This window comes from Gobius niger, assembly GCF_951799975.1.
Source record: "Gobius niger genome assembly, chromosome: 17".
Classification (NCBI taxonomy): domain Eukaryota; kingdom Metazoa; phylum Chordata; class Actinopteri; order Gobiiformes; family Gobiidae; genus Gobius; species Gobius niger.
This window is the reverse complement of record NC_136868.1, coordinates 25,494,020-25,518,546: the sequence shown is the minus strand read 5'-3', so window position 1 is coordinate 25,518,546 and position 24,527 is coordinate 25,494,020. Positions and strand designations below refer to the sequence as shown.

At 42.8% G+C, this 24,527-nt stretch overlaps 2 protein-coding genes across 13 annotated transcripts in view; one reads left to right on the top strand and one right to left on the bottom strand.

The window, feature by feature from the left end:
• Positions 1–18,501, top strand: part of dock7 (dedicator of cytokinesis 7) — a 40,454-nt gene extending 21,953 nt beyond the window's left edge. For 3 of the 11 annotated variants that reach the window (XM_079575563.1, XM_079575554.1, XM_079575555.1), the window contains 26 exons: positions 38–178; positions 530–643; positions 721–888; positions 964–1,103; positions 1,556–1,725; positions 3,851–4,026; positions 4,176–4,358; positions 4,694–4,853; positions 6,017–6,113; positions 6,575–6,592; positions 8,132–8,228; positions 8,299–8,433; positions 8,715–8,867; positions 9,189–9,347; positions 9,440–9,540; positions 9,617–9,809; positions 9,906–10,049; positions 10,121–10,252; positions 10,721–10,735; positions 11,995–12,120; positions 12,209–12,298; positions 13,860–14,096; positions 14,351–14,494; positions 16,355–16,461; positions 16,547–16,714; positions 17,764–18,501. In XM_079575563.1, coding sequence (XP_079431689.1) covers positions 38–178; positions 530–643; positions 721–888; positions 964–1,103; positions 1,556–1,725; positions 3,851–4,026; positions 4,176–4,358; positions 4,694–4,853; positions 6,017–6,113; positions 6,575–6,592; positions 8,132–8,228; positions 8,299–8,433; positions 8,715–8,867; positions 9,189–9,347; positions 9,440–9,540; positions 9,617–9,809; positions 9,906–10,049; positions 10,121–10,252; positions 10,721–10,735; positions 11,995–12,120; positions 12,209–12,298; positions 13,860–14,096; positions 14,351–14,494; positions 16,355–16,461; positions 16,547–16,714; positions 17,764–17,806 — 3,411 coding nt within the window. In that variant the 3' untranslated portion in view covers positions 17,807–18,501. Of the gene's footprint in view, positions 1–37; positions 179–529; positions 644–720; positions 889–963; positions 1,104–1,555; positions 1,726–3,850; positions 4,027–4,175; positions 4,359–4,693; positions 4,854–6,016; positions 6,114–6,574; positions 6,593–8,131; positions 8,229–8,298; positions 8,434–8,714; positions 8,868–9,188; positions 9,348–9,439; positions 9,541–9,616; positions 9,810–9,905; positions 10,050–10,120; positions 10,253–10,720; positions 10,736–11,985; positions 12,121–12,208; positions 12,299–13,859; positions 14,097–14,350; positions 14,495–16,354; positions 16,462–16,546; positions 16,715–16,863; positions 16,884–17,763 lie in introns of all 11 variants that reach the window. The other 8 variants (XM_079575564.1, XM_079575561.1, XM_079575562.1 and 5 more) reach the window with 6 other exon arrangements.
• Positions 18,502–19,438: 937 nt separating this feature from the next.
• usp1 (ubiquitin specific peptidase 1) lies at positions 19,439–24,217 on the bottom strand. 2 transcript variants are annotated; one of them, XM_079575593.1, is made up of 9 exons: positions 24,077–24,217; positions 23,347–23,572; positions 22,916–23,060; positions 22,264–22,365; positions 22,030–22,190; positions 21,298–21,944; positions 21,058–21,216; positions 20,775–20,976; positions 19,439–20,658 (listed from the first exon to the last, which is right to left on the bottom strand). In XM_079575593.1, exons 2-9 carry the CDS (start codon positions 23,514–23,516, stop codon positions 19,956–19,958), a joined length of 2,289 nt encoding a protein of 762 aa, XP_079431719.1. In that variant the 5' UTR covers positions 23,517–23,572; positions 24,077–24,217; the 3' UTR covers positions 19,439–19,955. The 2 variants fall into 2 exon arrangements, with proteins under 2 accessions (XP_079431719.1, XP_079431720.1); XM_079575594.1 differs by lacking the exon at positions 24,077–24,217 and adding an exon at positions 23,782–23,943.
• Positions 24,218–24,527: the final 310 nt, after the last annotated feature.

Sequence of the window (24,527 nt, the reverse complement as noted above, 5' to 3'; positions counted from 1 at the left end):
GTACTTTACTGATGCGCTGTTTGTGCCTTTGTCGCAGGTGAAGAGCATCATCCATCACCTTTACTTCACTGAACGTTTGGAGTCACAGCGGAAACACCGCTTCCCTGAGCGCTTCATGGATGACATCACCGCCCTGGTCAGCACCATCGCTGGGGATGTAGTGTCCCGCTTTCAGAAGGTATTGGTTCATTTACTTGAAAAAAGTCTTTCCCAATTCTAAGGGTGAGCAATATGACAACACACTATCAAACTCAATGGTCCCGTCTGCCAATTCAGAGAGAGAAGTACATTTTAATTACTCAAACACAGGCACAGCTACTTAACCCCGCCCACTCCCATTGGCCAGCCTCTGTTAGGCTGTTAGTAAGTGATAGGCAGAGTAAACCAATCATTGTTAAGCATGAATCCTCAGAAGAAGCAGATAGCTTAAGCCACACCTTAAAGGCAAAAAGTTATATGTTTTTTGTATTTATGTATACCTAACCATTTTTATACAAAAATAATATGTTAATCTGACTGATTTAACCAGGATTTAGAGCTTGTGGAGAGACTCAACACCAGTCTGGCCTTCTTCCTGAACGATCTTCTCTCGGTGATGGACAGGGGCTTTGTTTTCACTTTAATAAGGGCCTACTGGAAGCAGGTAAACATTTGCTTGTTACTTATTCAAATACAAAGCGTTCATTGCATTGGTGTGTCTCCACCCATTTCTTTTTTTAGGTGTCAACAAAGCTTTACAATCTCCAAAACCCCACGCTGGAGTCACTCCGGCTCGATTTCCTGCGGATTGTGTGCAGCCATGAGCATTATGTCACACTTAACCTGCCGTGCAGCCTGCTCACCCCCCCTGCCTCCCCTTCCCCCTCGGTGTCCTCAGCCACTTCTCAGGTCAGTGTTCAATGCATGGATTAGATCATCAAAAAATGGTCACTATTTAATTGTTCTTTTTCCCTTCCTCCTTAGAGCTCTGGTTTCTCCACTCACGTCCAAGACCAAAAAATAGCCAACATGTTTGAGCTCTCGGTCCCATTCAGAGAGCAACACTTTTTGGCTGGACTGGTGCTGTCTGAGCTGTCTGTGATTCTGGAGCCAGACAATGAAGTGTAAGCAGAAATTTTACATTACCGTATTTTCCAGACTATAAGTTGCACTTTTTTCATAGTTTGGCTTGGGGTGCGACTTATACTCAGGTGCGACTTATATATCAAAATATATAATCCCACAATGTTGAAAGTTTGGAGTAAGCGAGAAACAAAAAAAGCTAATCGCGAGCTACAAGCTAGATGGCTATAGCTAGAGAAATGAGTTCACAAATGGGTGCCTGAACAACGTGATGCCGGGAGAGGCTTGTACACGGTGCAGTTACGCCTCTATGCCCACGTAGTCACCAAAGCTGCTGTGACTTATACTCCGGAGCGACTTATATATATTTTTTTCCCTCTTCATTTCGCATTTTTTGGCTGGTGTGACTTATACTCCGGAGCGACTTACAGTATAAAATATACGGTAATAGTGAGCATTTTGTCTCTGTAACGCTGTCGTCTTCTTGTTTCAGGATGTTTGGACTCCATAAGAAAGTGGTCAATGTAGTCCATAACCTGCTCTCCAGCCACGACTCGGACCCTCGATATGCAGACCCCGAGGTCAAAGCCAGAGTCGCCATGTTGTACCTGCCTCTGATCGGGATAGTCATGGAGTCACTCCCTCAACTTCATGATTTCACAGGTAAACGAACGAAACCAAAATTCTCTGCCATTGACCCATCCCGTTACTGTTGAGTCATTTTTGTTCCTTAACCTAGCCATCGCCTCTACTATGATGGAATGCTCCTGAACAACTGGAGTTGAAATTAAGAGAAACCAAAGCACTGATCGTGTATCAAAAAATTTAAAACCTTTTCTCTAAAAAAACAGGGTCAAACTGTGCCTGCCCAACAATAGAATGCCTAAAAGTAAACCTTCAATGACCTTTCACTAGGTTCATCCTTTTAAGTCCCCATAAGGTTATCAGTTGGCCTCAAAACGTCAAGTGGCCCTGAAACATAATGTACCAGCTGATGTCTAACATGCGTTCATTCTTGTCATACTCCAATTCTCCTGCCCTTTGCCCTTAAGCCTAACAAGACCTTTGTGCTGAAACACGACAAAAATTAGGTAATAGTATCTTTTAAGTTCATATTTAACGTCTGGATTCCGCTGCAGTAAAGACACCAAATTTAGATTCTGCTCTGTGATAAAATGCCTGTACAATATAAAGTATACACAGAGTAGTGGACTTTTTCATTGCATCACATTGGGAATCACAGTGGCAGGAGGCGTATATGTTCATGCCTGCCCATGCCTGTGTGTGTTCTCTCGAGGTACTCCCACGGAACAACTTTTGTAACTCTGGTGCTTATAAGGTGACAGTTTGAGCTTTTAACCATGTTGTAACACTGTTCCTTCATCAAAAACATACCTGGAACACTATTCCAATTCATTCACACAGGTTTGACTAATCCTGGTGAAGTGTTTAAGTGTCTGACCTTCCTGGATTATATTGCATCATAGATGAAACACGAAACTGTTGTCCATACATTTTTAAAGCATTTCTGTGCCAGTGAATTTACCCGCTCCCTCTTGTTTGTAAAAAATCTGGCACTTGCTGCGTCCAAAATGTGTTCATCATGGCATTATCCCTGCCGTCAGGTAAAATGTCTCAAAGACATTTTGGAGAAAGAAAAAAAATGGATCACAATCTGTTTAATATTGACACATTAAACCGCCACAAGGGAAACACGCTTATACAGGCGAAAGAGTCTTCTAATTCAGACGTAGATGAGCTTGTTCTGGACCTAAATGTGTCCGCTCTAGAACCAAACCCCAAGAGCTGCTGAGGACCCGAGTGCATAAAACTTCCCGGAGGCCAGGAGCGCGGCTGAGGATGTGTCCACCTTCGCCACAACAGCAGCGCCTTTAACGTGAACAGTGCCAAAGTTTGATCAAGAAGCAATTTCTGTAATATCGCTGAAAAAGAGAGAGGAGCCTGTGCGCCGTCAGACTGATGGTGACTTCGATTTTACAACAGGAGTTTTCCTCTCATTCGGATCCGAGGAGTGGGGGGAGAAGGAGAAGCTTCTGCGGCCACGTCATTGCCTCCTCTGCCTCTAAACCTGTGGCTTTGTATCTGAGACACACATTTAAATTTACGCGCAAAAAGATGGTAATGTCTTGCTTAAACCAGCGCATTTGGATCTGAACCGCTGGTTTGACAGTACGACTGAGGGGGCGGGGCCAGAGCGCAAAGTCCAAACCTGAGTCTGATGTTCAGAATGAGCTGGTCACTGGGACAAAGCAAAACACTCAGCTTTACCCATTCGCACTAACAGCCTGTTTAAAAAAAAAAAAAAAAGTCGTTTTTTGGATTTACACATTCTTAATAGCGTTAATCACCCAGACGAGCAAAAAAATATTGAATGCGGAAAACCTGCTTGAGGTCACGGTAATAATGGAGGAAATAAATACAATATTACATGTGATATTCCCAGTGTTTTCAATCGCGTTAAAGTTGGGGGTACGCGACTCGTCACTCAAAGCTTCAGGGGTACTTGGGTCCAAAAAGTTTGGGAACCACTGCTCTATTACTATCCTTACATTTATGATTATGTCCATTATGTAGGCTCAGTTGACACCAACCACCCCTACTGGGAATAAATGGCTGTCCATCGATCTTTTATTTCCCTCACACGGGCATCTCTTTTGCAAATAGCAAATAAATGATGTACCCACACAGTGAGTTTACTTGTGTTTTTTCCTGGAGATTCCCAACATCTGCCTTTCTAAAGCCGATTTTCGCTCCTTTGTGTCCGTAGAGTCCCATAACCAGTGGGGGCGTCCTGGAGGACCCCAAGGAACCATAGTGAGTGGCAGCGGGGAAGAGGCAGAGGGCGAAGCTAATATAATCAGCCAAACAGTTGCCATGGCAATAGCAGGCACCTCCGCAGCGTCGCCAATGTCCCGACCGAGCAGCTTCTTACTCAACTCACAGGTATGTTTTCACAGATTCAGATCATTAGACTTGGATCATTTTACTCCCTTCTGTTAACTTTTGGTTTAGTTTTTATTAATTGACAGAAATATGTAGTGATTGGGTTTAAGTTTTCTTTGCCAAAATGTAACAAAACAATGATTTTCCAGACCCCTCGTCAGCATGGAAGCTTCTCGGCCGAGTCCAGCCGTAGTCTCCTGATCTGTCTGCTGTGGGTGCTGAAAAACGCTGATGAACTGGTGCTGCAGAAGTGGTTCACTGACCTTTCAGTGACACAGCTCAACCGCCTCCTGGACCTACTTTACCTCTGCGTGTCCTGCTTCGAGTACAAGGTAACAATACTGACCGACCGGCATGATTCGTTTGTGTTGTTTTTCCAAACTTCTGTCCACCTCTTGGGTTCAACATTGTTCTCTGGTGGGCATATTGGTTTTACTCTTCTGCTTGCTGCCAGGTGCCTTCTTGCTATATAGATGTTCAGATGCTTAACGCTGGCTATATTTCATAAGGTTTTGGATTGTTTGTAGTTCAGTTCAGTGTTCTCTTGATGCATCTTTGCTGGTTTGTTACTAACTTGCTTTGCTTGCTGAGTGCTGTGCTGCCAATAACTACCTGGCTTCTTCTCTGTCCCTCACTTCACTCTCACCCTCTGCATCATGGATACAAGGCCCATGTTGTGTTCACAATGCAGGGGAAGAAGGCGTTCGAGCGCATGAACAGTCTGACGTTCAAGAAATCCAAAGACATGAAGGCCAAACTGGAGGAAGCCATATTGGGGAGCATCGGGGCGCGGCAGGAGATGGTGCGACGCAGCCGCGGTCAGTTAGGTGAGATTTGTAGAACAGTTTCCATTTCTTTCTAAAAACCTCCGATACATATCATACAAATGATTCACTCACACACAAACTCAGTGCTATTTACAAATGGGTTACAGTTCTGTTTCCAGGTGAACATTAACTCACAAAAGGTTAGGTTCAGTGGGCAGTGAGTTCCACAACTTAAAAGTTTAGTATTAAAAGGCAGACTGACCAAATGAAGTTTTGCAGTGAGGAATCGTACAGTTGTTATTGATGAAGCCTGTGGTGTTGCTGCTTTGTCTCTGTATAAATGAACTGAGCACCTCAGGTGCTAGATTATTGATACATTTACATTTTTGTTTGAAATCGCTAAAGTTGTCTAAGTTTAGCAATTTATGTAACAATTTAGGATGTATAGTTTTTGAGATTTTTTTGAAGATGTTTATCAAACTTTAGTTGGGTATTTAAATTCTGTTACCAATTTTTTTAAATTGTATTTTGCAAATGTATTTGGAAATGTTGCTCTTCATTTATTTTTTAATAGAAAAACACATTGATACAGTTTTAGTTAAATTCAACACCAACTGACTCCCCTCAGCCATACATGTGGACAAAACCTCCGGTGACTTGACTGGTACCAAGTATCAGTTCAGGCCTGTCAAATGACAAAACCCATATGGTTAATTGTGTGTAATTAACAAGCACGTCACGAGAATAAACTTGTGCTATCTGGAGATTAAAATATGTAGTTTATAATGTGAAGAGGCTGTATATGGATAATGTGGGTCTGTTTTTCCAGCAGCTGAAAACAATGGTTTCCAGCTATTAGAAAGAAATGAAAGAAGAGCTGAAAGGTTTGTGAAGCAGCTCATGAATGACATCAGCAGGTGACAAGCATTTGTTCTGAGCTCTAGAGAAGGAAAGAGACTTAATCAAAGTGTAAATGTAACAAAACAAAACTCCACCAACATTGCATCACATGCACATTCAGTAAAATATGGGTGATCTGAAGCACGTAATAACATCATAGTTTACACAAGAAGGCAGTATCTGATGCTTCACTGGGGTTGAGTTTGTCTAACCTACACACAGTGGATGCAACAGTTCAGCCAAATGTCGGTCACGTTTTACTGTGTGCACACGCGTTTCTACTGCAGCTTCAATGTAAATAAGTATTTCTCCATCTTTTTCAGAGCGGAGTCCTTCTGGCAGCGCGTTTGGCAGCCAGGAGAACCTGCGCTGGAGAAAGGACATGACGCACTGGAGGCAGAACAGTGAAAAGCTGGACAAGTATGTTGGTTTTGGCATCACTGATCAAAAATGGTGGCATGTTTTCTCCACCAGCTTCAGGACCTTTTCATACCTGTACATTCATTCCAACGGTGTTTTGTTGAAAACTAATATGGAAAATATTCAAATAATACCTTTCTGTATCATGGCCAATAAGTAATCGAAGATACCACAGAATCCAAAATGGGTCTGAAAACTATCTGAACCTGGTGTATATCTAGGTCTTTTTTTTATATGTTATTCAAAATATTACATATCATAAACCTGAACATGTGTATTCCCTTTCCTTCCTGGCATCTTTTGGCTTTTCTTCCAAAAACACCTCCCGACATTGAATCACTGCCCTGCGTTATCCTGTGGAAATGAACAGCGCTCGTGTTCATTCCTGCTCTTAACCCGGTTCTATTGATCACTTTCTGTTAACTTTCATTTGTTTTCTCATGTTGCTGTGTTTTATGTAGGAGTCACAGATCAGTCAGGTACTGTATGAGACATTTGCTGTGTTGCTCAGTGCGTTTCAGGCATCGCTTTAGCTCCTCCCTCCCCCCGTTCATCATTCTATTCACATGCATGTGTGTGCGCAATTCATTTATTTATAAATATTACATACCTGGTGAAGTGCTCAGTGGTTTTGTAGCAACAGTACTTTTAGTAGTTTGCTTGTTGACCCTAAAAATAAAATACCACAATTCTAATCTTTGGAAAATCACATGGTAAAATTTGATTTCAAGACTTGAGAAGGAGAATAGGAAAATAGGAGTTATTTCTAGTGTGATACATTTCAGCCCATGCATTTGAATAACCTCCCGCTGACCCCTGACCCCCTCCGCCCTCCCCATTCGACTCCAGTCCCAGTAACAGTGTCTGCCTCAGAGTCGGTTCATATGTAGCTGTTGCAGTGGGTCTGTCCTGCTTTTTAACCTGTGTGCTGGTTTTTGGGGCTGCAGTTTTTATGTGTGTCCTCTGGGTCCTCGGTGCCGTGGGGAATTTTAGCGAAACAAAGACTAAAAATTACAATATTCAGTTTGATTATTGTGATATTGTAAATAACCATTAACCAACTATTTAGTTTAAACAGTAAAAAATGGCAGCAATTCGTTGTCTTTTTTTCTGAAATTGGGTCTAAACAAAGACTTAAAGCAGAACTAAGTAACTTATTTACCTTAATAAATCCTTTTCTTAATCCTTCTGGGGGTAATAAAAGTGTTAATGGGACGTTTGGGGGGTCTTTCATCTCCCCGTGGTGTCTCTGGCCAGAAAACCACAATTGCAACTTCACTGCACTGGGTCGGAGGCGCAATACACACTAATGGAATCATGAAGAAGAAGCTAACAGGCTTACCGGCAAATCTAAGTGCGGGCTAGCACCACTTTAACAGTATATACAGCCAAGTTTGAGTGAAAAAAAGAATCTCCATTGTGTAATTGGATGTGCATATCCCTCTCTGCCTTTGTCTTTTCTGTCAGCGTAGTATTTACTCTCACAGACAATTAATGAGTAGAAAACCGCAACATGCTACGACACCTGGCCTCTAGGGGCATGAGTTACTTCGTTCTGCTTTAAAAGACAAAACCAGGCTAAAATGACCATGTGTTTTTGTTTTCCGGCTGTGTCAGTAGAAAAAAAAGACCTCAGTGCTTTTGCGATATATTGTGACCCCTTGTGTGTTGTGTCGTCACCAAATATTGCAGTAGCGATACTTGTGTAGCCATATCACAAAGCATAGTATCTGAAATACCAGCAATTATTATTAAACATGGTGCGTCTCCTCATTTCAGAAAGTAGCCACTTGTATTCGGTCAATGAAGCCAGTGTTTTTAGCCTTTTGGTGTGGTTTAGCAGATTGTGTGTTGGAAAGTGTGCCGTGGTGCTTTTGTCCTCTGTCTAAGTAAAGATAAGTGGCCTGTGGGTTTAATTGAATATGTTAAAGTAGTCAGAGACAAACTAAAAACACGTTGCAATCATAAGACTTTTTTTTTTTTCATGTGACAGATTTTTGTTGTCGCTTTGTTTTCAGGACGAGGGCAGAGCTGGAACATGAGGCACTTATTGACGGAAACCTCGCAACAGAGGCCAACCTAATTATTCTGGATACGCTGGAAATCATTGTGCAGGTAAGAAAGAAACGTAACAACGGGAAAACATGCGACGAATACTGAGTGCTCTGGTGGTTGTGCCTTTCAGACCGTATCCGTGACTGAATCCAAAGAGAGCATCCTGGGAGGCGTCCTGAAGGTGCTCCTTCACAGCATGGCGTGTAACCAGAGCGCCCTCTACCTGCAGCATTGTTTTGCTACGCAGCGAGCGCTTGTGTCCAAGGTTTGACTTCTGTTTTCACAAAACTAACCAGAGGCGGGCAATAACTTACTTTTGTGTCTCATCACACACGGGTTTTGACTTCTACTTGAGTAAAATTGTTATGAAGTTTCTACACTCTCACTTTGGTCACTTCTTTTGACTTCTGCTCGAGAGAAATCATTCTCAAGTAACGTCTCTCTTACTTGAGGGAACGCTTTGGCTATTTTACCCACCTCTGAAACCAATTTTCCATCTCTCGCCTTTGCTTTCTTTCTCCCTGATGGTTGATTTGTCATGTTCAGTTTCCCGAGCTGCTGTTCGAGGAGGAGACGGAGCAGTGCGCAGACCTGTGCCTGCGCTTGTTGAGGAGCTGCAGCAGCAGCATCAGCACCATCAGATCCCACGCCAGCGCCTCGCTCTACCTCCTCATGCGGCAGAACTTTGAGATTGGAAATGTAAGCGGTCAGAGTTTGAAATAACTATACGTACTCCTTTGAGCAGTTGTGTCACACAGTTCCCTCTTCTTCTACTTCAGTAAAATATTGTTGAAAAAAGGGTGCTTGATTAAACATTTGGTTACTTTTTATGTTTTGTTGTTGTTATTTTCTCACACTAAAATATAAATCAGACTTTTACGCTCATATAGTTTCCAATACTTAAGTAGTATTCATAAAGTTACTCATATGTGTGTATCTCACAGTATTTTGGGCACTCCAACATCCTCTTCTTTCAAGTAAAATGTTTCAACACTGTTCTTTGTGTTCCCTATTTTGTAGAACTTTGCTCGAGTGAAAATGCAGGTGACCATGTCCCTTTCCTCACTCGTGGGAACGTCTCAAAATTTCAATGAGGAGTTTTTACGCCGCTCCCTGAAGACGATCCTCACTTACGCAGAGGAGGACCTGGAGCTGAGGGAAACCACGTTCCCAGACCAGGTACACAGTCAAAACGTTGTGCCCTAATTGTAAAACTCCGTGCTGCATTTGATCACAGGCTTGGGTTCACAGCAGATGTCTTTTGCCCTCAGGTTCAGGACCTTGTATTTAATTTGCACATGATCCTCTCAGACACGGTGAAGATGAAAGAGCATCAGGAGGATCCCGAGATGCTCATCGATCTTATGTACAGGTAAAGATCCTCAAAGACAAACACGTCGATGACACTCTTTTTGTTGCTTTGACGTGTGATACCCGTTGCACTCCAGAATCGCCAAGGGTTACCAGACGTCTCCAGACCTGCGGCTCACGTGGCTTCAGAACATGGCTGGGAAACACTCCGAGAGGAACAACCATGCAGAGGCCGCACAGTGTTTGGTGCACAGCGCCGCCCTTGTGGCCGAGTACCTCAGCATGTTGGAGGACCGCAAATACCTCCCTGTTGGTTGTGTCACGTTTCAGGTTTGTTCAAAGCATGAATTAGTCGTGGTTGTAGATCCGTCAAGGGTAGAGTTGGTATTAATAGGAGCTTTGATATTTGCTGTTATTGCACCTTAGAACATATCTTCTAATGTGCTGGAGGAATCGGCAGTCTCTGACGACGTGGTGTCTCCTGATGAAGAGGGCATTTGCTCGGGAAAATACTTCACTGAAATAGGTCTAGTGGGACTCCTAGAGCAGGCCGCTGCCTCTTTCTCTATGGTAGGTGACCTTCTCATGACTCTGGTCACACTTAACAAGCCGAACTGGAATTGGTTTTGCTTTCTATTCAGGCCGGCATGTATGAGGCGGTTAATGAAGTTTATAAGGTACTCATCCCGATTCATGAAGCCAACCGGGATGCAAAGAAGCTAGCCACTATTCATGGTAAACTACAGGAAGCCTTTGGGAAAATTGTTCATCAGGTAACGCCTCCCATGACAAACATGTAGCTTATAACTGTACATATTGCATTTCTAGTACAAGTGTATGTAATATATCAGGATTGTGGACTTCTCCTAGAAACAAAGACACAGTTTGGTTCCGTTTTTTGATATTTCAGTTGCAATATTCTGAGTACATTAATTTTGTCTTGTGTTACACCTGGCATGCTTTATCTTCAGTCGTAAAGTATGAGTCAGAGAGTGCATGATGTTTGGGAACAAAATGTAGGTTTGTTTTCCCTAAAGGCCAGCCGTGTTCAGTTAGAGTCACAGCGGTTTGGTGCAGAAGAACCGCTGTGGAAAGCTAGTATGTCCAAACCTTTATGTTAGTGGTATTGTTACTGTGTTCTCGGCTTTACTGCGGCTGGTTCCTCTGGCTGGAACGGCAGCTGTTGTACATGTGGGTGTGCGTGTTGTGTTCACATGTCCTGTATTCTCTCTGTCACACAGAGTACTGGCTGGGAGGTAGGTGGTAACTGGTTTCTGCTTGGCCCTGCTCATGTTTTTTATTCGTCTTGTTTTTGTATTCTCATCTTGTTTGCTAGCTTTGGGCATCCTTTTGCTCTTTTTTATTTATTTTTTGCTTTGTTACACACATCAAATCCATTAACATCTGCAGACATGTTCACTGTCTGCCCCCTGCTGGGGACACTGGCCGTTCACTCTTTCCCCTCTGTCCTCGCTCCTCTGGCCGTGCGGGGGAGCGGTAACTCGATGTAACTCTACAGTGTACGCGGGCTGTGCATGGCAGCCCGACATTAACGACCGAGATGTCAGTGAATGCATCACTTGCACAGTCGTCCTCTCCTCTGTCCGCTGTGTGTCAGCCCCAGCACTCATCGACCGCGCCCCATCTCATCTGCAAAGCCAGGGCTCGATTTCAGCATTTTTACCCTAATCCAAACACCGGGTCAACACTGGCACCACCTTAGCGCACAACGTTTTTCTGGCATTGTCTTGTCATTAGTGGCAAAAATAATTTGATTGTTTTCATTTTTTCTGTAGTTCTCTAAAGTAAATCGATCCCTGATTTTTTTTTTCACCATACATCATTCTTTTTAACAGTATTAACCTTTTTTTTTTTCCTTTTTTGCATGGAATGGACAACACTCTGTTTATCGTTTGACTGCACTGTGGGTGCATGGTGTGTTTAAGGAACATGGGAACTTGGTTTCATTTTTTTTGACTGTATCTCTTTTTCTTTGCATGATCTTGATTTAGTCTCTGTTACTGAAAGAGTTGATTTATTTATTTTTCTGTCAGTCATGTTACGTTGTTTTTTTGTTATTTTTTTTCATTCTTTGGTGGCGCCCAGTCCTGATTAAATTTGTTCTGTTTTCTCCTTTTTGATTACCCTGGTTGCTGACCCTTCCTTCCCACTTTACTTAATTGTGTCTTGTGGTAAGTTTTGAGGGGCTCTTCAAATTTTTATTGTTGTTGTCAGATGAACATTCATGGGCTAAAAAGGCTAAAAAAGTTCAACATTTTACAAAGTGCTACACCTCCACTGCTCCATCAAAGGACTGAGGCTTTCTTAACTTAGTGTTGTCAATGTCAAACTCAGGAACATTTAAATCAGCGGTATTTGTGTCATTATATACTGGTCATATATTCATCCTGTAATACAGAATATTGCAGACTCATCACTTTTTCTTTTACAGCTTAAAACTCACATTGTTCGCTGTAAAGTAACACATCGGACTCTCCTCTTACAGGACGGAAAGCGGATGTTTGGGACTTACTTCCGAGTTGGCATTTACGGTACAAAATTCGGCGACTTGGACGAGCAGGAGTTTGTTTACAAAGAGCCGGCCATCACCAAGCTGGCAGAGATCTCACACAGGCTTGAGGTAAGGGGCGATGAGCATTTCATTTATATTTGGGTGAAAATCTCAATATAATCGATGCTGGGGGTATTTTGTGTGTGTGGTATTTTAGGGCTTCTACGGGGAACGATTTGGAGAAGAGCTGGTGGAAGTTATTAAAGACTCCAACCCAGTGGACAAGTGTAAGCTGGACCCGAATAAGGTCAGTGGAAGTAGCGATTACGATCATGTTTGTACTGGGAATTTAAGGTTTCCACGGGGAATTAAAAAGCATTAACCTCTTAACTCCCACTTTAATGCAGCACATTTTCTTCTTTAACCAAATCTATAAGCTTCTTACAGCCTACGGGCCAGTGTAACGCCTCATTTGAAAGCTAAGACGTACAAAACTGATGTAAGATTTTTCCTCGTTGTGTTTCCATGTGTTGTTGCCGCTTTGTCGTCACTTTTTTGTCATGTTTTTGTTGGTTTTTCATCACGCTTTTTTCAAGAAGCTTTTAGATTTGGGTAATGTCTGGATAATAACTGGAGAAATCGTGCTCTGTTTAGGTGGGGGTTAAGAGGTTAAAAGTCATTTAACGAAATATGGCAAAATTAAGGCCTTCAAAGTCATTCAAAAGCATTAAAACGCATTGAAATTGGCATTAAATTTAAATTTGTTAGAATTATGTTTTTTTTCCTTAGCAATAGAACCTACAACAATGGCATTTCTCAACAATTTGGCATGCATTTGTCAAAAACACAAAAACTACAGTCTAAAACAAAAGCAGCTGCAGTTCTTCTGACTGAAATTTGCTCAAAAGTTACCCACTGTGTCCAATTTTGTTTTGAATATCAAAATTTCCCCCTGTTTGAATGTTTACAGCTCTTGCAAAATTAATTATTCAAAGATTTTTTTGCATTAGAAACATAGTATTTTCAATGAGTGGCATTAACGTAGCATTAAAGGTATATTACGCAACTTTTATGTGGAAAAAAAGTTGACATTTGTGCGTATTTGACCTTGTAGTGACCCAGTGGCTGTATGAGTGGTCAGCAGGGCGCCTTTACTTTCCATCCCAGTGGTCTCTATGACGCTCCAGAATCAATTGTTCAGACAACAACTAATCGATTAATCGACAACCAATCGATTACTAAAATAGCTGTCAACTATTTCAGTAATCGATTAATCGTTTTCTAGTGAACACAGACTAAAATAGAGCAAAAATGACACGACAATTATGTATTTTGGATGAAAACCTGCTTTGTTTTTAAAGTGAGGGTCTGCAGTGTTTTGTACATTGTAAATTTCATGAATATCTGTCTTTGCCTCGTCCAATCAGAAAGCAGTATTAGCACAAAGAGCCTCCTACAAATGTTTACTTTAAGTTTACTCCATCAACATGTCCTCAAGCGGCGCCACTTTCGCTTTATGTGGTCAAAAAATTGAAAAAATACAATTTCCATGCACCTTTCACAGCCAAGCGATTAATCGTGAAAATAATCGGTAGATAAATCGATTATCAAAATAATCGTTAGCTGCAGCCCTACGTCTAATATATAGGTCAAATATGCACAAATATCAACTTGTTTTTCCCATAAAAAGTTGTATAATGCTGCTTTAAATTTGACTTGATGTCACCTGTAGTAACCCTGGAATTCTAAGGGTTGAACTTACGAACTGCAGCTTTCTAAAGACTCCCTAATAATTGTAGCCTGTAGGACTTCACGAATCGTGTCCCTTCGATCAAGAGTCATCTTAGAGGAAATGTCTTCTTCCACAGGCCTTCATCCAGATCACCTACGTGGAGCCGTACTTCGACACGTACGAAATGAAGGACCGCATTACGTACTTCGACAAAAACTACAACTTGCGCCGCTTCGTGTACTGCACCCCCTTCACGCTGGACGGACGCGCCCACGGGGACCTGCACGAGCAGTTCAAGCGCAAGACCATCCTGACCACGTCCCACGCCTTCCCGTACATCAAGACTCGCATCAACATCATCCACAAGGAGGAGGTCAGTTAGCAATGCTTTGACATTCTGTTGCCATAGAAAGGTCCCATTCTCTTTAGCTGTAATTGTTTTGTAATATTTGCACATCTTTTGTTTTTGGATTTCTGCAAACTGCTTCTCCCCCCTGTTTTTGAAAGGGCCTGAACTGTTTTTACTTGTGTCGAAGTGTTTCCAAATGTCCTTGTCAGGCCTCACTTGTATCTACGATATACTATGTTCTATCTCAGCCATGACCTTGCATTGTGCCTTTGTTCCAGATAATATCCACTCCCATTGAAGTGGCCATTGAGGACATGCAGAAGAAGACGCAGGAGCTGGCCTTTGCCACACACCAGGACCCGGCGGACGCCAAGATGCTGCAGATGGTCCTCCAGGGATCAGTGGGCACAACGGTCAACCAGGTGAGGACAGGGTTACACTGCTGTCACCTCGAGCCGTGGGAAGGGGAATTGAAGTAAACATCTGTAATTATGAGGCTTTTTTTTGCTACAGTGCCTTACAGGGACGTTGGAGTTAAGTACTGTATACACTGCGTTCCAAATTATTATGCAAATTGGATTTTTGTGTCAAAAAGGTTAAAAAAAAAAACAATAATAATGAAACTCATGGATGGTATCGTGTCTTGGGGCTCTATGAATCACTGACATGAATCTCAGAGACCTGGGATGATTAGTTTTCAGGTTAAGCCCAGTTAAGGGAAAAACTACTGAAAAAGGGTGTTCCACTTTATTATGCAGATCATCATTTTCAAGCAATATGGTAAAGAAAAAGGGACTTTCTGCTGATGAAAAGCATGAAATAGTTGAATGCCTTGGTCTAGGTATGAAAACCTTCGATATTTCATGAAAGATTAAGTGTAATCATCGTACTGATAAGAGATTTGTGGATGATTCAGAGCACACTCCGTTTTGTGCCGATAAAGGTACAATATGGACGGTTTCTGCCGGACAAACACATCAGATTAAGAGAACAGATGCTACAAAGCAGCATACAGGTATTTGAAGCTGCTGGCTGCCTCTGGAGTCTCCCGAACATCAAGGTGTAGGACCCTCCAGAGGCTGCAGTTGTGCATAAACCTTCTATCCGGGCCTCCCCTAAACGGTTAATTGAATGTTCATGAACAGAAACGGCTGCAGTGGCTCAGAAATACATGAGGACTCATTTTCAAACAGTCTTGTTCACTGATGAGCGCTGTGTAACCCTGGATGGTCAGATCAATGGAGTAATGGATGGTTGGTGAATGGCCACAATGTCCCAACAAGGCTGTGACGTCAGTAAAGAGGTGGCGGAGTCATGTTTTGGGCCAGAATCATGGTGAGAGAGCTGGTCGGCCCCTTTAGGCCCTTTTAGGCTCCCTGAAGGTGTGAAAATGACCTTTGAAAAATATGTGGAGTTTCTGACTGACCACTGTCTTCTATGCTACAAAAAGAAGAGCCGTGCTTTCCCGAACAAGATCATCTTCATACATGACAACGCACCATGTCATACTGTAAAGAAAACCTCTGCATCACTGGCTGCTCTGGGCAAAAAAGGAGAGAAACTCATGATGTGGACCCCCTCCTCCCCTGACCTCAACCCTGTTGAGAACATTTGGAGCCTCAACAAAAAAAACTTCTATGAGGGTGGGAGGCAGTTTTCATCCAAACGGCAGCTCTGGGAGGCTATTCTGACATCCTGCAAAGAAATCCAAGCAGAAACTGTCCAAAAACTCACAAGTTTAAATGGATTTAAGAATTTTGAAGCTGCTATCACACAAGGGCTCCTATGTTAAAATATAACTTGACCTATTAATATTTTTTTGATTGAAATAGCTTTTGATTTCAGTAAATATGACCTCCTAATGCTTCAAATACAACAAATGACCATTTTCAGTTAATTACAAGCTTTAAAATGTATTGAAACGATGAGTTGCATAATAACTTGGAACGGTGGATTTTGAGGTTTTTACTATATTTATTTTTGAAAAAAATACTGTTATCACTAGGAAATTTTTTCCACCACATTTAAATGATCCTCTACCAGTTAAAGACTTAAAAATTATGCTGACTCTCATTTGAGTTGACAATTTAGAAAATCTTAGAAAAATGTCATTTGCATAATAATTTGGAACGCAGTGTAGTGTTACAAAGACGTCATGGTTCTCATTACTATGTCTTCCCCCTATAACAGTATATTATATGAAAAACGTGTGCTTCGGCAGAACCAGCCTGTTATACTGCAACACTCTTCCATAACCCTTTTTTGTTTCTATCTTTTGTCAGGGTCCTTTGGAAGTGGCTCAGGTTTTCCTGTCGGAGATCCCCAGTGACCCTAAACTGTACAGACACCACAATAAGCTGCGGCTCTGTTTCAAAGACTTCACAAAGAGGTCTGTACAACAAGAGGAAACTGCGGTTCACATGCGCTTAACACATGAAACTGCAGCGCTTAATCTGTATATTATGAACTCTAAGGTGTGAAGACGCCCTGCGCAAGAACAAGAGCCTGATTGGCCCAGACCAGAAAGAGTACCAGAGGGAGCTGGAGAGGAACTACCACCGCCTGAAGGAGGCGCTGCAGCCTCTCATCAACAGAAAGATCCCACAGCTTTATAAACCTGTCCTGCAGGTCAACGCACACAGGTGAGGGGGGTGTGACCCCGCGCACCGTGTCACGTCATAGCACCAATACAGTTACTTAACTTTCTTTTATTATGAGTTCATGTTACTTTTATTTTCATTTAAGTTGTAGGAATTAAATGTTTTATTTTACCTTTGTAAATATCTTGCAGCAAAAGGACAACTTGATCAGGTATTTTAATATCGTCTTGTTTGCTTCTTTATGGCAAAAGCTTTTCTCGTTGACATGACGTCCTGACGTGTGTAAGAAAGTTCAGCTGAGGTTTACGGGGCCACAGACGCCAAATGTTGCATGTTTAACATGGAACATCATTATCTCATCAAATATTGCATGTAAACCAAAGTTGATTAAACTTTGACAAAGTGGGGTCAGACACAGTATGTCTCAAAGTAACCTCCTGCTCCTCATTTTTCCTGATACACAAGTTATATATAAAACTATACGGTTAATTAAAGAATGAGTTTGTCTCTATGTCTGCATTTTGTCCAGGTGTTAAAAGTCATACGCTTGTCACTACTTTACCATGCATCCACAGGCCGCATGACATTTTGCAACTTCCACATGCGATGGGGGTAAAAAAACACAAAAGAAAACTATTCAGTCCCTCTATAAGGATGTACAAAAGGGCACACTGGGAAATCCGGTCAAAAGTACGATTAGCTGTTTACAACTGTCTAAAGCAGTGGTTCCCAAAGTGGGGGCAAGACAATGAGGTGGAGGTCACGAGATGATTTTTTTTAGATAATACTTATTCAATTTATACATTTGAATGTGATGTATTATTGATTGAAAACAGAATATTTTAGTGAAATCCAAACCAAACCAACATCACCAAATTTGAAATGTTTTGCACCTAAATGTATTTTTACATGCAAATTACTTTTTACAGTGGGGGTTCCCGAGTGGTTGGTCTTGTGACTTTGGGGGCTCCTTGGTCCTAAAGAGTAGATTGTGCATAATGAGACTTGCAGGCTTTATATAAGATATATCAAATCTAAACACGAATCATTGTTTCATCCTTTCCTAATCGTCTGTTCTTGGCTTCTTGCAGAGACTCCTTCAGCAGACTGAGTCTTCGCAAACTTGACATCTGAGGATGAAGAGCGCAGATCCGAGAGACATTGCAATATTAATTTATTTGAGTGTAAATAATGTTTTAAGTTGGTTAGCGTTTGGAGAGTGAACTAAAAGAGAGACTATAGTGTTACTGTTTGGTACGTCATTCCAGTGTCTTGATTTGTTTACAGATGAACTGTTACATCAGAGGCTTGAACAAGTGGATCTTAAATGTTTCAAAGGTACCTTGACACTTCATTTCAAACCAGTGTATTTCCTCTGATTGTCACGAAGAGACGTTCATTTTTTCCTTCAAAAACCGCTGCCTTGAAGATGAGCACCTGAATGCATACCGCGAATGCTCGAAAACTGCTTTATCCATTCATAAAAGTGCCAAAACCTTTCTTCTTTCTCGCCAAATGTTTCTGCAAGAGGTACTATTTTAAAATCAAGGTCTTTTTTTGATTTACCAATGTATTATGTGTCGAAAATCTGTATTTTATTTCATGTGTGCACTTTTTTTATTTACTGTGTAGCAAGGCATTTTACAACTTGAAAGATTATGTAAAACAAGGGGAAAACATGCAAAAAGTAAACTCTTATTTATCACGAGGCTTTATCATTTTGACTTGAGCAACAATGTTTTATCGTTAGGTTCTCGCAACAGACCTGTACAATGTTTTTGTTTTTATCGTACATATTTTACTAAATAAATATTTTAATGTTGAATCCATGCCGCCTACGTTCTCTTGGTGTTTTGCATGCAGTAAATCAGGAACACCTTAAAAGAATGACTGAGGTAAGGAGCTTTATTGCTTCTACAAGAGAGAAATCATGTGGCAGAGTCAACATCACACTGGGATTGAACAGTAAAATGAAATCTTTCACAAAGTAAGTGTCTTATAAATATGGCTGGTGGTTAAATAACAAAGTCACCACAACTGACTGAAACGCTGCCATGTGGAGATCAACACAGTGACCGCCCGTTTCCAAACCCACTCCAGCTTCTGAAGTTAATATTGTGTCCATTCTTCCCATTGACTTCCCAACATTTTGAGTTGATGGAAAGCCAATCAACTGTACATCAAATGTGTACCTGAACTGACACCAAAGTCCAAAAGGGAAAAGCAGACGGGCCTTTTGCTTCTAGAACCACAGCGGGCTTTGACGTGTGCGGGGCTGTTGAGCTCCACAGATCCTGAGAAAATGCACTGGATTAACAGAGGTGAAACTAGGACAGAATCTACTGAAAGACTCGTGACTAGTACAATTCCAACTGACTAAACAGTAAAACACCAGCGAAGGATATGGGCCAAAGATGAAACATTTGACAGAAACGCAGGTAAAACATTCAGAAAGTTAGGTGTAAAAGACAGAAAGTCCGTCTAGATTTACTCTAGTAAAGAACATCTTTAAGGCACCTTTGTATTTACATGTGAACGTGAGCACTGTTAGATCACAGATGTGAAAGGGTAAAACAAAATGAAGCTGCTAGTAAAATATCACATTTAATAATATTAACAGTTGCTCTGTACTCTACTGATATAACTCATATTTGTAGCTCTTAGACTTAGACCCAGTCTCAGGTTACCAACACCAACTCTTTTGGATGAGGAATGTTAAAAGTACATTTTCCAAATAGAAAGATCGCCCGAGAACTTATTTTGAAGATCACGTTTGAGAGATGTAAGAATTGCTTTAATGCCTCTCAACTAGAATTTATCGTATTCACTGCAGCACTGAGGTTGCAATTAGAAAAACTACTAAAGAACTTGTGCATAACTGGTATATTTCCTACTAAATAGAAGACATACTACATGGAAAAAACATTTTCAAAGTTTACTCGATGAAATGTTAGTTCAAAAGTGCTTTTCAAATTGTAAAAAAAAGGAACAATTTACATCAAAGATGTGAGGAATCATTCCAGGACGTAAAGCTGACAGTGACAAGTGTTCGTAAAGTTACAGAACAGCAAATGACAGAAGCCCTGGTTTACAGTCGACCCAAAAACACGTTTGTATCGCTGACAGATAGAAAATTTAACACCCATTTACTATGTAAAATATAACAGCTTATACATTTGAGTCCCTGGATACAAGTCTAGAGAGCTTTCAACACATCGAGGCTGTGGAGACGATATTGGCACTGTCGTGTTTTGTTCAAATGTACAGATGCCAAATCTCCCAGTCACTGTTTGGATGTCCTCTTGTAGAACAGCAGGTACGGCGTAGAGGACGAAGAGGTCTCAGGGGAACAAGCTCTCAAGAAGTCTTCCTCGTCAAACATCCTCACTTCTGAATCGTCAAACAGCATCCACTTGCCCTCGTACTCCAGTAGACTGTTCAGCACTTTGCTTTCTGAGGCTTTTTCACTGGACGGCTGCGTCTCGGGCCCCTCCAGCGAGTCCTGTTCTTTCTTAAGTTCACTGCCCAGTGTCTTCCACCTCTTGCTCCCCTCCGCTTTGTCTTGTTTGCTCCCGAGTTCGCACGAGGACAAACTCCTCTGCCCGCCTAAAAGTCCCACCCCGCCTTCAGAGACCTTTTTGCCACCGGCTTTGGCTGCAGCGCCCCCTCTCAGCGCCCTGGGGAATGACACCTCTCCGTCGTCGTAGTCCGCGGCTTCGTCTTTCGCTTTGGTCTCTGGCTTGTTATCCTTTTCAGCCTCCTCCACCCTCTGCGGGGACCACAGCTTGGTGTCTCGCAGGTGGGACATGCGCACGTAGGCCGTGTAGTGGCCGCTGCTGATGGTGACCCCGCTGTGCATGACCATCGCAAACAGCTCGTAGTTCTGGCCTTTCGCGGAGCGCTGGGTGCACCACTCGTCCAAGCACAGGTTCAGGGGAGTCTGGAGGGGCGTGTTGACTTTGGACAGGCCGGCATACAGGTCCAGGCTGAAGAAACCAGGAAAAATAGACATTACTAAATAACAGAGACTACTATTATTTAAATCAGGAGGGGATCCAGCATCTATGTTTCAGGATTTACAACACTCCATCAGTCGACTTACTCCAGAGTGTTTGCCGAGAAGCGTTTCAGGTGAATGGTGATGACCTCGGGAGTTTTGTCGAACAGCAGACTCCTCTCGGCCTCCGTGTAGTGATGGCACGTCTCGCAGAAGTACTTGTCCTCTCCGAAGATGTGCTCCACCGACGCAAACTGGCCGATCGCCCAGTTCAGAGTCTTCAGCTCGGGTTTGGGGTCTGGAGAGACTAGTGGGAACAGGAAGGTCTATGTAAATGACTTCAGCCTCTTCCTTTCGGTCAACATTTGAGGATCTGATTATTCCTTACTTTCTGACAGGTCCTCTGGGCTGGCGGGCTCCTCGTCCAGCACTGGCACGCTGATGTCCTGGAAGTCCTCCCTCCTCTCAGTGAAGCTCTCACACTCCAAACAACGCGTCCTTAGAACCAGCTGGCCCTGGAACAGCTGCTCCATCAGGTCCCAAACAGCTGGAGAGAACACATTGTAGGAATGAAAGAAATGTTGATATATTGTTTCACGTAGACATTTACATTTTGAGCATTTCATACCATTACACTTTGTAGAATCCTCTTCTGCCTTTGTCTCCAGTGTGGTCTCCTTAGTCTTCTCCTCCACACTCTCCTCAGGCTTGTCCTCTGACTCCGATTTGTCCTGGTTCTTTGCGGTGATGGAGCTGATCCGTCCCACGCTGCGGAACTTGGAGAAGATGCTGGGCTGTTTTCTGGAGGGCCTGAGCCAGCCCAGCTTGGCCCTCTTCTTGCTTTTGCCGTCCGTCTCCTTTGCAGACTTGCCACCCTCGCCTTCGTCCACCTGCTCTGCGCTGGCCGCCTCCTGCTCCTTACTGCTGGCCTGAGCAGCCTCTGGAGGGACGTCACTGGAGGACTTTCTCTTAGAACGCGTCTGCACCGTGCTCCCACTCGGCTCTTCCTCTCCGTCTTTCGATTTGACCGACTTTGGCTTCTTCTTGGCGTTCCCTGCCTCCGTGTCACTTTTTCTTTTCCCATTCACCTGGCCGTCTTCCTCACTACCGGCTTTGGCGCTTTCCTCTGAAACCTCTGTCGGAGTTGCTTTCGCCTTTTCCACACCTTGCTCTTTCCTGATAGCGTCACAGGCCTCCTGGAGATATCCCAAGATGCACTGCAGCACCTCCTGCGCATCGTGCTGGAGGTATCCTTCGTACATCGGGTTAAGCTGCCTGTGTTACAGATCATTATTATGAGTTTAAAAGATGCTTCTATCATCCATCATTATATTAGCTGTAACAGAGAGAAGACGCCGACCTGAGGGTATGGAGTATTTTGCGGGGAGGGGTGGCCAGGTCTCCTTCAGTGAAGCCATCAGGGTTGAGCAGGAAGCTGGACTGCAGCTGCTCCGCTGAAGTAATCAGGTTATTAAAGCTCCAGAGGAGATCAATGTGGGCTGGCACCGCCTCCTCTCCAGACTGAAAAGACGACAATAAAGCTTTAAATGCAAAGTTGCACCAATGCTTTATGCAACACATGCACAACACCAACCTCTTCGCTTTTCTCGCCCTCATCCTTAGTTTTTTCTTTGTTCTTAGAGAGGGAGAACAGTTGCTTTAGGCCTTCTCTAAGCCCTGGACAGTGGTACAATACCTATGAGGGGGACAAAAGACAAAACATAAAGCAAAAAATAGACTACATTGGTACTCAATGACAGCACAATGTAGCAAAAATAAACAATCTTTCAATATCAGTATCTAGGTTGGTGTTTTATTTCCTTCTCAACAAAAGCTACGAGGCCCAAGGCATCAGTTCATCTCGGCTTTCAAAAGAGAGTACTGCATGTACATGATATCAGATGTCAGAGGGGAAAATAAATGCCTTTCTCATTATTGTGACAATGTAAAAAGTGATGGACTGTCATGGGCTCGAACATGTGTTGACCGTTAACGTGACCACTGTTTGCACAATAACCATGGAGGAAATATGATAATGTCTAACGAAATATCACAACTTACAAAAAACAAACATGCAACTCGACAGCTGTACGGCACTGCTACAGTCTGTGCACAGCGCTGGAGGACAAAGCTGCTGCTCAAACGTGCGAAACCTCAAACTGCCAGAGTTACCTGCAGCATGCTGTGCACCGCTGGAGGAAACAGCTGCAACTCAAACGTGTGAAATCTCAAACTGCCCGAGTTACCTGTAGAACGCTGTTTAAATAACAGGTGTTCCCCAAATTGTTGAAGCCAATAAACGGCACCAGGCTTTCCTTCTTCTCAAGAGACAACAGGAGGCTCGGGGAGGGCGGACAGGGCGATGGACCCGGGACTTCCTGATCACAACCGCTGGAAAACACAAACATGTTAGCAGGGAAGGAAGGACTTCATTTGTATAGCACCTTTTACAGACATTGTCTCACAGAGCTTTATATGACGCAAGTAAAGTAAGAGTAAAACAAACAGGCACCTGGCAAAAATGTGAACTGTTTGTGCGTAAAAAAAAACAGTGACACAAATTAGGAGGAAAAAAAACTGAAATTCTGTAAAAATCCTAGTATTTCCAAAGGCCATGTAAGTACATGTACTTGAGTAAAGGTTACTGAGTATTCTCTGACTATAACACTACTCTTACCTTGGCTCTTGCAGGGGTGGGTCATCCGCTTTTGGCTCATCAGGCTGGGGTTCAGAGAAGTCCAAAGCTCGCTTGGTTTCCTTCTTGTGGAAAAACTTAAGGGACAGTTTATTCTTCTTCATGGGACTCCCCAACGCCGCCACAACAGTATCGCCCTGTAGGCCTGGCATCTTTGGGAACTTTCTGCAGGTTTAGTCCGTTCACATTGACGCAACAGCGCACCCCACTGGCAGAAAGCAGAAAAAACAACATGAATACAGTGGGCGCCATCAGAGTTCAGTGTGATCCAAAGTGCGCACGTCAAGGAAACACAATCCGGTGTTTACAAAGTGGCTTGATTCACTGTTAATGTTGTATAAAACATATTTCTATCCAAAGCAACATTACAGCGAGCCTAGCATTATATAACAGGTTAGCAGGCTAACGCTAACTTACTGCTTTCATTGTCCGCTCAACGATCCTATCAAACTGCTCAACCCTGACGCCGCTCAGCTCAAGAAATAAACTGAGAACTTCGCCAGGCAACAAGTTATACTCGCAAATGACGTCTAATTCAGACTTGCGGCGCACTTTGCCTTCAACCCAGCAACTAAAGTGGGTCAAAGCAGTGTATGGTGGTGGAGAAGAAGTGGGAGGAGAGCAGGCAACACGCTGCTGCTGGAACCGAAACACGGCACTTCCACAAACCGCCACAATCCACACGCGCACAACTTCACTGCTGGACACTTACCAAAGTTTGTCATCTTCGCTTGATGTTTGATCGATCTTACACCATATCCCACATTGTAGTCGAGTGAAATTTTGTATTCAATTCAGACGCAGCCGCAGAAGTTGGCGCTTTTTCCTCCCGCAAGACCCAATGGCTTCTGCTTCGCAAACGTGACGCCGGGGCACGTACACAAAACAGTCGACGGAAATGCTTTAATAAAGAACACAAAGGTACACGAGCGTGTTTAAAATAGACATATGATTTTACAAGTGGTGCATAAACATAAAAAAATAAAATAAAAATCGTCGAAGAATGTACGCGGCAATTTTGCAGGCATATGTTGCGGCGCCTATGGGGCCTTTTTAGGAGGCCATATTTGTAGTTTCCTAAGCTACTTGAACATCGAACTAGTGAACGGAGTAATTCAAGTCTCAAAACTATTTATTCATAATTTAAATATTTTATTAATAAT

Coding starts and splice junctions, on each gene's coding strand:
- usp1 (XM_079575593.1), bottom strand. CDS start 23,516: ATGCCAGGCCTACAGGGCGATACTGTTGTGGCGGCGTTGGGGAGTCCC. Junction 22,366..22,915: donor ATTTAAACAGCGTTCTACAG/GTAACTCGGGCA, acceptor TCCCCCTCATAG/GTATTGTACCACTGTCCAGG. Junction 21,945..22,029: donor AAAATACTCCATACCCTCAG/GTCGGCGTCTTC, acceptor TCTGTAACACAG/GCAGCTTAACCCGATGTACG.